The sequence below is a fragment of the Triticum urartu genome, chromosome 1 (genome assembly GCF_003073215.2).
Source record: "Triticum urartu cultivar G1812 chromosome 1, Tu2.1, whole genome shotgun sequence".
NCBI lineage: Eukaryota > Viridiplantae > Streptophyta > Magnoliopsida > Poales > Poaceae > Triticum > Triticum urartu.
This window is the reverse complement of record NC_053022.1, coordinates 540,269,197-540,280,493: the sequence shown is the minus strand read 5'-3', so window position 1 is coordinate 540,280,493 and position 11,297 is coordinate 540,269,197. Positions and strand designations below refer to the sequence as shown.

General features: G+C 50.2%; 1 protein-coding gene across 2 annotated transcripts; it reads left to right on the top strand.

Annotated features, from left to right (window-relative positions):
- The first annotated feature begins 652 nt into the window (after positions 1 to 652).
- On the top strand, positions 653 to 5,163 carry LOC125527765. Of its 2 annotated transcripts, none has more exons than XM_048692291.1 (5): positions 653 to 1,519; positions 1,624 to 1,718; positions 2,173 to 3,924; positions 4,060 to 4,180; positions 4,409 to 5,163. In XM_048692291.1, exons 1-5 carry the CDS (start codon positions 1,342 to 1,344, stop codon positions 5,083 to 5,085), a joined length of 2,823 nt encoding a protein of 940 aa, XP_048548248.1. In that variant the 5' UTR covers positions 653 to 1,341; the 3' UTR covers positions 5,086 to 5,163. The 2 variants fall into 2 exon arrangements, with proteins under 2 accessions (XP_048548248.1, XP_048548242.1); XM_048692285.1 differs by having other exon boundaries at positions 657 to 1,519; positions 4,036 to 4,180.
- The last annotated feature ends 6,134 nt before the right edge of the window (positions 5,164 to 11,297 follow it).

Here is an 11,297-nt window from a genome sequence, read left to right as displayed (position 1 = left end):
ACGTCGGCGACCCTGGTTAGGGGTGCAGCAGGGACGACGGCGGCTCCGGCGGGACGCAGGGCGGCGGCAATGATGACGACGGCGACGACGGCAGCGACTACACCCGGTTCTACAGGCTCCTCAGCGTGTAGAAGCCGGATGGCGACAACATCGTAGTATGGCTAGGCGTACTTGTTTTTAAATCATGTTTTTTTTTGTTTTTTGTATAAATTTGAATGAAATCGCCAAGTTTGTGTCGTGTTTGTGTCGCGTTGTTTCGATTTGGGGATGACCTGGGGGCGGCGACTGGGAGCACGTTCACCCCAATGCCGAAATTAACGCCGACTCGGCCCCAGACGGCGCTTTTTGGCGTCCTGAGGGCCGTACGGCGGGAGATGCTCTTACTCTGGGGTAGTAGCATGGAAATTTTTCGCCTCTCTTGCATCTTAAGCATCGGTTTTCAGCTCCTACTAGAGGCCAAAGTTGCTTATTATAGCAGAGGATACTAATAATAAATTAATTAAAACTGGATTGGACCAGTCCAAAGTAGCATAGTGGGAGCATAGGATGGTGGTGGTGCTAATTAATCAAGATTAGACCAGTCCCAAGCCAGGCCAGACTGGCCAGGGAAGGAAGGGAGCAAGCAAACAAAAGCATTAGCTCAGCAATGGAAAGCTTCTCCTCTGACACAGCTACACATGCACATCACGAACACATCCATCACAACGCTAAACAAAAGCAGCCCTCGACATGTCGCTTCCTCTGAATCCCCTCTGCAGAAAGAGCCAGGCCCCCTTTCTTTCTCCTTCCTCCCCTCCTCCCCACAAAAGCCCTCTCTTTTCACCTCTAGGCCCGCTCCCCTCCCCAATCCCCCAACTCCGACGCTTGGCTCATCCGCTCTAGATCTCCGCACCGTCTCCCCCCCCCCCCCCCCCCCCCCCCTTTGTTTGCTCTAGCATTTTTATTTCAAGGGTGACAAGAGGAGCCGGGCAGAGAGTCTTTGTGCCTTGGCCGGTTCATGAGTAGGGAGGGGAATTCGCATGGAGCGGTCATGTCCTGAGCAGTTGCAGTGGCCATCTCCCTTTGTTCTCTAGCATTTGTCCCTCATGGCTCGCCACCTCTCCAAGATTCGGCGGCTCACGAAGAACTAGATGTAGCCATTAATACAGGAGCGGCCGGTCTCAAGTTTTGGTGTTGCGTTTTTTTCTGAGGGATTTCTGCATTTATTTTGAGTTTTTCTGTGAGAGAGCGGCATTCATTCAAGATTCAGGAGGAGCGGGCGCGTGTTGTGCTACTCGCTGCCAGGCTCGTGAGGAATCGGGTTTGAATTCCTGTCTCCTTCCTCCTCGCCGGCGCGGAGGCATGAGGAGGGGCGGGTCCTCCTCCTCCGCTGCGGCGAACGGCGGCGGCGGCGGCGGCCTGGCGATCACCGAGCGGCAGAAGCCGGCGCCGTCGCGCGTGGCGGCGCTGTTCCAGATGCTCGCCAAGCGGAAGCTCTTCTCCTCCTCCTCCTCCAAGAAGACCAAGCTGCTCGCCCCAGGTGAGATGAGATTGCGGACGGAGCAGCTGCATTTGCTAATTGCTATGGCTCTCTGCAAAATCGGTGCTGTTCCTCAGCTTTATTTTGTGTCTTTGCCGTTTCAGTGCGCGAGCAGAGATTCTTATCGCCTGGGAGGCCACCCGCCGCCGCCGGCCGCGCCGGCGAGAAGACGCCGGTGGCCAAGAAGAGGCCTCTCCTGGTACGGTACATCTTTCCTTCACCTTTTACTACTAGCATCTGTGCAGTAAGTTTCGTTCTGAATTCATAGTTGATTTTTCCCCAACAAAAATTGCCTCATAAATATCATTTTGCTTTTCCCCAAGCCAAGATTTTACTCCCTTGGTTTTGCATTTTCTTTTTTCTTTCTTTTTTCTCTGTTTAGACAAAGGGAATCCTCCAAATTTTCACCTAAATTGTTTACTTTGCATCCATGATTTATTTCTTGAGAGATTCCCAAAACAAAGTGGTTCTCCCTTTTCATCTGCACCTGGTTGCCCAAGGCTCCCAATGATTTCCCCCCAGATGTGCAGGTTCAGCATCTAGCATTTTGCACACCTTTCCCTTTGCCTCCTTTACAACTTTTCATCATCTCCTTTTCCTATCTGTTTATATGTATGCTAAATTGCTAGCTCACCCGTGCTGCTCTCCTCCAGCTTGATTCTGCAGACTATGCAAGGAGTAAAAGCGAAAGCCATGGCACCAGCCGCTTGCCACCGCCAACCCAAGACAGCAATTCCAGTGAAATGCGCACCCCGGGTGTCGTTGCACGGCTAATGGGCCTCAGCTCAATGCCGGCTATCAGCCATGAAAGGTCAGCCAGAGCCACCGACTCCTCCGAATCCGAGGTCGCCGGTCACCGGAATGACCGTTCTCAAGGTTTGCCTGGTAGCTCAGGGAGCATGGCCACCTCGCATCAGAAGCCAGGGCAGGTCATGGATGGATGGAATGACAATGCCGGCAAGTTCAATGCAGATTCACAGGCATTGTGGTCAGGAAGGCACCACAATCACAAGGTTGCTTCACCTCTGAAGAGCCCAAGGTCAATTTCAAGCAGGAACAAGGCCCGGTTGATCGAAGCAGCAGTCAGGGTTCTCGAACCCGGTCTGCAGTCCAGAAATCGCCACCGACAGCGACATGCACGCTTGGAGTATCCATGTAACGGCGATGGTGTGGCGACTACTTCTGCTCCTGCTGCTGCCATACATAATTCGCCGGATCAATTCTCAAGGGAAATGGGGAATGTTGGTGCATCAATGTCTGGTGCTGGCAACGTAGGAGCTGCCTCTCTGCACAATCCTGCTCCCAGACAGTGGTCTGAAGAGAACTGCAAGAAGGTTGCTGCTGATAGGAAGCCAAACCAGCATGTACCATGGCAAGGGCAACCTGGAGGAAACATTAAGGCTTTGCCTGTAAGCAACTCGAGTGAGAAGGCTAGGTTTAAGGAAAGTGATGCGATGATCCTCAATGCTGCCGCTGATACATATCAAGATGTCCGAAAAGTTCAGCCGAGGAGCGCATCCCGTGGGAATGTTGCTTCTGGCCCTCTCAAGCAGAACAACCTGAAGCAGAACGCATTGCCTACAGCTTCTAGAACAGAAGATCCACATCATATGATTCAGAGGCAGAAGCATAGAAATGGGGAGCAATATGTGGCGAGCACAGGGAAGGATTTTGTTTCTTTGAACAAAAGTGTGAACAGCAGTACATCTTTGAGGTCCAAAGGAAAAGTAATGGATGAAATTCGCCTGCCACGTAGCAATGCGCAGAACAAGAACCTGAGCACAAAAGGCCATCGAACCGGTGGCCTAAGGAGCGATAGCTCTAACAAACCGAAGCCAAGGACTGCATCACCAAAAACTATGGAGAAAGATATGATAATTGCAAAAGGCGCAGGGTTGGTTAGCGAGAAGCCGAAGACTGCCAGCCCAAACTATGTTAGGAATGACTTGCTGAGACCGGTAGAGCCGCGGAATGCTTCCAGGTGTAACGACTCGGACATTGTTTCTTTCACTTTCAGCTCACCGATGAAGGCTACCCCTGCTTCTATGCTCGGCAAAAACACTAGTGCTGTTCTGGGATCTGCAAATGGTCCTAAAAGAAACTCTCATAGGGACTGTCAAAATATTTCTTCAGAAAGGGAATTGGTTTTCAGGGAAAAATTACGAGGCACATCAAGCATGGACGATGCAGAATCAGTCTGGTTTAATCGAGATGAGTTGAAGAACAGAGATATTCCTGGAAGCAGAGTAAGAGTAACCTCTTCATGGTCTGAGGAGGCTAGTGATGTGCCCGTCCTTCGAAGATCGTCAAGCGAGGAACTTCTGCGGGAGCTAGACAGTCTGATGCATGTCTTCGGGGAGCTTCCTAATTCCGTCGAGTTGTGTGAAACTCATAAAAAGCTTGAGGTTGGTAAATTTTGCTCTTCCCTGTCCTCCACCATGTATGTTAATATTGCTGAGATTACTGTTCCTATATAGATCACCATAACATCAAGCACTCTGTTTATCTGATGACAGCTCCTTGGCCGCTGCCATCTGCAGGCCAACGGGAAAGCTAATGATACATCTCGATCTGTGCCTGGAGGCAACCGACAACGAGGAAGACTCCGGCCTACATATGCAGATGAGAACTGCACTTCTGGGAACTCAAACTACACTAAAGGTAATCAACACAAGTTATTATTTTGAGCATGTTCTAGTTTCTTTCTGCACTTCGTTTGTACAGTTTGGGCCAACTGACAAATTTTTTGGCCAACAAACTGTAAACCTACTATCTTACTCCCTCTGTCAGCATATTTTCGGAAAATGCATAGTTCAAATAGTAGACTGAGTAGCACTATCTTGGCTTGCATGCTGACTCTTTTCATTCATGTTCCCACCCATTGAACAGAGGCTCAACTCGAAGACAGACGCCTGTCAGAGACTTGTGCGCCGCCATCTAGCGCGCGAGACGCGGCCACCGAGAGAAACGCCAGGCGAGCCGAGCCTAACTCTGGCCAGCATGGCGCGTGCCATCTTGCGCCAGCGGTGCAGGGCAGCAAGTCGGCGCGCCTTGGGCATGCCGAGGTCACATCGACCGTCGATCTGCTGCTAGCAAACGTCTGCTCCTCCGGCCTACACCATTCCAAGGGGACCTTCCTCCTGAGAACATCCGAGTCTGTGCTCGCCACCCTGACCCCGAGAGGCTCCACCACCACCAACAGCAGACCCAAGGCCTCGGGAGCGAGCCCGCTGCGGAGCCTCGCGTCCGACCTGGTCACGGAGTGCCTGGACTCGATGTGCGCCGAGCTCTGCGACTCTGGCTACACGCCGTTCGCGAGGCTCGCCGCGATGGTCCGCTCAGAGCAGCGGCTGGCCGCAGAGGTGCGGAAGGAGGCGGCTAGGCACGGTGACATGGCGGGGCAGGACCTGGGCGACCTCGCCGCCGGCGACGTGGAGCGCGCGGTAGCGGCCGGCGTGGCGCGCGAGGCGTTCCGGATCGGCGCGCTGATCGAGCGGGACCTGGTGCAGGAGCTGGCGCACGAGCTCGGGCTCGACATGCTCAGAGCGGCGGCCGTAAACTTGTAACAGAGAAGGAATGTTCTTTCGTGGTAGTGGTATTGGTACGGGTATAGGAGGAGTTGTGATGAAGAGGTTTCGTTTCGATGTTTGCGGTGACATTTGCAGAGGTGGCCGGCGCTCTGCCACCGCCGGCGACTCTGCCGGCGGCGACGCAGGCGGGTTTAGGAATCCGGACCCTAATACGCTTCCATTAAAGGAAAGGAATCCAGTTCCAGCCCCTCTACCCGTCTTAATCGGAGTCCCCCGAATCCTTTTTTTCTGCTGAAATAAATTGAACCCAGCCCCGTCCGGTGCGTGCATAGCATAGATCCGTCCGCCTCTCCTCGACTCGATTGCCGATCCATCTCCGTCTTTTGCGATGCCGAGGCGTATGATGATGCCGTCGATACTTTCGGTGCTGAGGACCGCCGGCTTCATCGGTGTCGTCACGACCGTGTACGTGGCCACCAAGTATCAGCTGCGCGAGATGGCGGAGGAAGGCCAGAGGCGCCACCTGCAGATGCTGGAGGATAGGAAGAAGGAGCGGGAGATGCAGCAGTTGCAAGCCGCCGCCGCCGAGGACCACGAGACCTAGACATTGTTAATTTCTTTTTTTGTTCTTTCTCAAACGTGTATTCTTAGTTTTCTAGATTGTCCGATCAGCTATGTTTTGTGAATTGTGATACTTATATTTTGTTTTCAGTTTGCCTAATTCACATCTAGATGTTTTTTTAAGGATATTACATCTAAGCTCTCACAAATACACAACAACAAGGAATTAAAGAAAAACTGGGACAAGAAAAAAATATACCACAAACATAGTCCCTTTTGTTTTTTTAAAGGATACTTATATTTTGTTGGACAGAGAAACTTTCACAACAATAAACTAGCGTGATCAGGAGACTGCAATTATCAGGAAACTGTGTGTGTCTAGGGCACATCTAGATATGCTCTAGTTATTGCATATATAAGTGGGTGAATCAAGTATAAAGAAAAAAAGAAAATATCCACACGAATCTCAACATAAGATCAATGACATAGGACTTAAATATGCAATACTTATGGTACATCTAGATATGCTTTAGCAAAACTGTTACTCTAAATTATTGAACAGTATGCATGCAACTTTCATATTTGTAAGAGACATAAATTTAGATGCTTTTTGTTTGGTTTGATCAGAAAATAAATTGTGTTATCTAGACCTTGTAGCTTGAGTGCAACACTTGATACTCTTAATTAATGACATATTACTTAGATGAGCACGGATGTGCTTTAGCAAAACCGTTTTTTTATATAATAACATAGAAGACTTGATAGACACCCTGACACACCAAAAACCCTCTCCTAGGCTCCCCCTTCTCTGCCTCAGCATCTTCTTCGGCCACCGCCTAAACATTGCCGGATATCTACAACCCCCACCCACGCGCCAACCTGCCTTGGAATACGCCGCCGCTGTACCACTCCACCGTCGCCCAGGCATTGCCATACATCCGCAGCCCCCACTCACATGCATGCCCGCCTTGGCCTACGTTGTCGTCCACCCCGGATCCGTCCGCATCTACGTACCCTCCGCCCCTTGCTGATGTCGTCCATGGCAGACAGCACACCCGGCAGGTGTTCGATCAAATGACATTGAGTTTTTTTTCCACCTTCTCGTTGTTTCCTAGAGTTAGCATGATAACAGGGTACTCGGTGATGAACGATGAGTTGTTGTGCGATGCATGCATGAAAGGTCATATCTGCAGACTTTGTATGCATAAACCAAGGGGCATGACCTTTTGCAAATTGTGCATGCTTCATTTCATGAGCAAAAACACTCACGCCCTATGACTTGCACGTGATCCATGAGTGCAATGTGAACTCGCTAGCCCATCGGTGGTACACCATCTCCAACTCCATCATGAAGTATTGCGGTGTGATTGCACAAGTTGAGAGAATGTGGCCGCCGGTCTCGTAAACCACGGAGATCGCAAGTTTTGCTTCTTGTTACTCTTTCAGGTTGGTTATTTCATTTGGTTCACTCAATGTTGAAACTTGATAATCATCACGTTGTATAGCCCAGGCACGCTACCGTGCTGTCCCACTGAACTGAGGGCAGGGTATTTACGTTCGAACATTGTTGGATAAAGCTTAAACGGACACAAGTGCGTGGGACGACACCATTTAATTCTTACTAAAACGTGCCGGCGTTTTGCAGGCTGCCGAGCGGTAGACATACACCATTGGGTTGATACTTTGTTTGGTTGATGAAGAAGTGCCTCTGCAGTGTGGAGCTAGGCAAGAAGAGGCGTTGCCGTTGGTGGTGCGTTGGGGAACTGGCCGCGTGCCGACCCGTGAATTGCTCCCCGGCCGGGGATGGAAGCGGAGGCGCCAGCGGCCATAGCGCGCCCAGCGAGGATGTGACACGGTGCCGTGCCCGATGATGGCGTGTGGATCACCGGCTACCGGAGCGCTCGACCCGATGCACACGTTGCATACTATTAGTGGTCTGGCACTGGCAGTGCGGAAGGAGTGTGACCTATCGAGATTCCTCCTAGCCGAGGACGCTCCGAAGATACACCGCTCCAGATGCGACCATCGAGAGAAATGCCAGGCGTGCCGTGCCGTGCCTAACTCTGGCGTCTAGCCAGCATGGCGTGCACCGAGCAGCAAGCCGGCGCACCCGGGGCGCGAACCCGTTGCGACTTGCGACGCCTCGCGCTCGACCTGGCCACGGAGTGCATGGACTCGATGTGCGCACAGCTCTATGACTCCGACTACAGGCCGTTCACGAGGCTGGCCGCAGAGGTACGGAAGGACGCGGCGCGGCGCGGCGCCGTGGCGGGGTAGGCCCTGGACGACCTCGCCGCCGGCGACGTGGAGCGCAGCGGTGGCGTTCCGGATCGGCGCGCTGATCAAACGTGACCTGGTCTAGGAGCTGGTGCACGAGGTCGGGCTAGACATGCTCTCCGTAAGCTTGTGACATCAAAGGTTCCTTCGTGGTAGTGGTATACGGTACCAGGAGTTGTGATGAACAGGTATGTTTCAACCTTGTCGGAATCCAGCACCTAATAGCTTTCACAAAAGGAACCCAAGCCAGTTTAAAAAAAGAGAAAAAAGAAAAGAAAAGGAATCCAAGCCCCTCTCCCCGTCCGAGTCGAGTCGGAATCCCCCAAACCCTTCTGCTTGAAGTAATAAATCGAAGCCACCGTGCATAGAGCCATAGATCTGGCTCTCGCTCTCGCTCTCGCCTCTCGACTATCGATCGATCGACCGATCTCTGGCTTGTTGCGATGGGGAGGCGTGCGATGATGACGTCGATACCTTCGCTGCTGAGGTTGGCATGCTTCTACACTGCCGCGATGACCTTGTATGTGGCAAACAAGATGCGAGAGGAAGAGGAGAGGAGCTGGAGGGAGCGCCAGATGCAGTGGCAAGCCGCCGCCGCCGCCGCTAGGGACCACAAGACCTAGATATTGCAATTACTCTCAAATCGGCATTTTTACTTTTCTAGATTCTGCAACCAGCTATGTTTTGTGATAGTATTACTTCGTTTGGCCAAAAATCCTATCTAATACACTTGCGAACTAACTTGTGATCAGACAGACAGATAGTGATATCTCAACCCACCTGTATTTTTCTGGATTTATTTCAGGCCTTTTGACAATACGCGTTTAATGGAAGCGGATATTCTCGTCGACTACGAAGACGTATGCGATGACTTCATTAATCTCAAGATGATATGATGACTCAGTCTCTCAGAAATGCTCATAAGGCTAAGGGTATCCGTACGTGCGTTCATAGGGGTGAGCATTCATTATAGTGCACTCAAACGGTTCTCCTTTTTTCTTTTGTCTCCGACAATCCACTAGCCCACCCTCTATGCACTCTATTAATTCTGGAGTGGTAATCTTATGTTAAATTCCTCTATATTTTGTTTGCATGATGCATTCCTTCTTCTATTAATTGCCGCCAATCTTACCTTCTTAAAAAGTTGATCCCAATTCTTTCAACATGCAAAGTGTCCACCTCAATCTCCCACTAAGCAATGTATTTAAGTCCCCTCTCCCATTAAGCCATGCAAAATCTGTCACATAAGCACCTCAACGTCCCACTAAGCAATGTATTTAAGTCTTCTCTTCCACTAAGCCATGCAAAATATGCCACATAAGCGACTCATGCATTTAACTTATAAATTATAATTATTTTTCATTAGTCTATGCATGTAATGCTCCCACATCATATATTCATGTTAGTCATCCTTCACATTTTTGTTCGAAATGGCATTTTTACCTCAAAAGTTTTTATTCTATTTTAGACACTTCTTTTATTGATTTTCAAGCTTATACTTTCTTTTCATTAGATTTAGTGGTTTTTATTTTCTGCTACTGCAAAACATTCCTTATTTTTATTTTCTGCTGCAAACCATTTCTTATTTTTATTTTCTTACTCTTTTCCTCCTTACCGTATGCCCCTCTCTCTTTCAGTTTGTTTATTATACTACCATCCCGCTGCAACGCGCGGGGTGTCGTGGTTCTAAGTCTGACAGTAATGTAGGGGGGTAAGTATGGAGAGGCGAGGTCTTAGCTATGGAGAGGTTGTAAGGACACAAGGTTTACGAGTTCAGGCCCTTCTCGGAGGAAGTAAAAGCCCTACGTCTCGGAGCTCGGAGGCGGTCGACTGGATTATGTGTGTATGAGTTACAGAGGTGCGAACCCTTGTCCCTGTGGAGGGGGGTGGCTTATATAGAGTGCGCCAGGACCCCGGCCAGCCCACGTTACGAAGGGTTCAATGTACATTAAGGCTGGGCGTTACTGATAATGCTAGTAATAAAGTGCTATGATGACCATAAAAGCTACTTAATGACCGACCGTTAGCGTGCGGAGTGACTTTAGGTCTCCTGGCCGTCGAGTGGTTGGATCTTGATCGAGTAATTGCTTCTTGGTCGAGTGTCTTCGAGTCTGTCGAGTGAACACCTCCAAGTCGATTGAAAGGTGATTTATCCTAGAGGTGTCCTTGGGTTGGGCAGTTAGGACAGGTCCGTGGCCCTACCCTAGATACATAGCTTCATCACGGGGTATTGTCTAGTTGAATATGATTCCGTGACATAGTTTCGTTCTGCTTAACAATTTAGTAGAAATTTGAGCAAATTTCGGCCACTTTTCGTTCCAAATTTCAATATCCTTTTGTTTGTGGCTTTTCGTCTGGAACTTTCTAAGAAAAAAAAATCTGAAATGCTGAATTTTGCCCAGGTCCGGTAAAAACAAAAAACAAAATGGGTGCGCTCCATGACGAGATCGCCGGGGCTGCTGGATGTTTTGTTGGTAGTGTTGATGCCGCTGGCCGTGCTTCAGGGGGTGTTTGATTCAGGGACTTTTTAGATCCAGAGACTAAAAAAAGTCCCTAAAAAGTCCTTAGAAACCAAACGGGAGGGACTAGAAAAAGACTCTACTGGTGAGTCTTTTTTGATTAGTCCCTGGGACTAGAAAAAATCCTAGGACTTGTGAACCAAACACCTCCTAAATCTTGAGAAAACCATGGTCATCTGAATGACACGGTGACGTCATCGCTCAGTCGTGCATGCCGTGCTTCCTCCCGTGCACGCGTTAATGTCTGAAGGTCCATGTCTGTCCTCTAGTTGCAGCTGAGACCCAATCTGATCCAACCGTTGCTTCTCGTACACTAACGGTTGGATCAGTTCCTCCTTTCGAGTTCGGACCCTGAAATCTCAACAAAACTGGGATCTGCCTAACCTTTCTTTTAGGCTAAAATAAAAAACACACTCGCTTTATTGATTAATGACAAGGTTCAAAGGGATATATGACTAACATCAAGGGGCTGAAGAAGCCACAAATGGCGGCCTTTTGAGAGACCTAGAGGGTATTTATCGAGACCTCATTCACGTGGACGAGACGAGAGCCAGATGAGAGGATGTTGCCGTGCCGTGCCCGTGCCCGTACCGCGCGCGGCGTTCGGCTCGTCGCGAACTTTGCCGTGACAGGAGTGTGCGGCCCGGTGCACCCGTAGCACCCTGGCAGTGGCAGTGCCCCACGAGACGCAAAGCCGAAGTGGCCAGTTGGAGCGGAGAGGGGAACGTGGCAGTGGCAGGCGGCCACGGCTCTATTCACGCCGCCAGTTCACTGTCCCAACGCATTATCCTAGAGACGGGGCCGGGCGTATGTAACATAGAACTATTTAGCGTTTTGCTATAGTGAACTGACATCTTAGCCGCGTTGCTAACCAAAAGTGACCTCCATCCA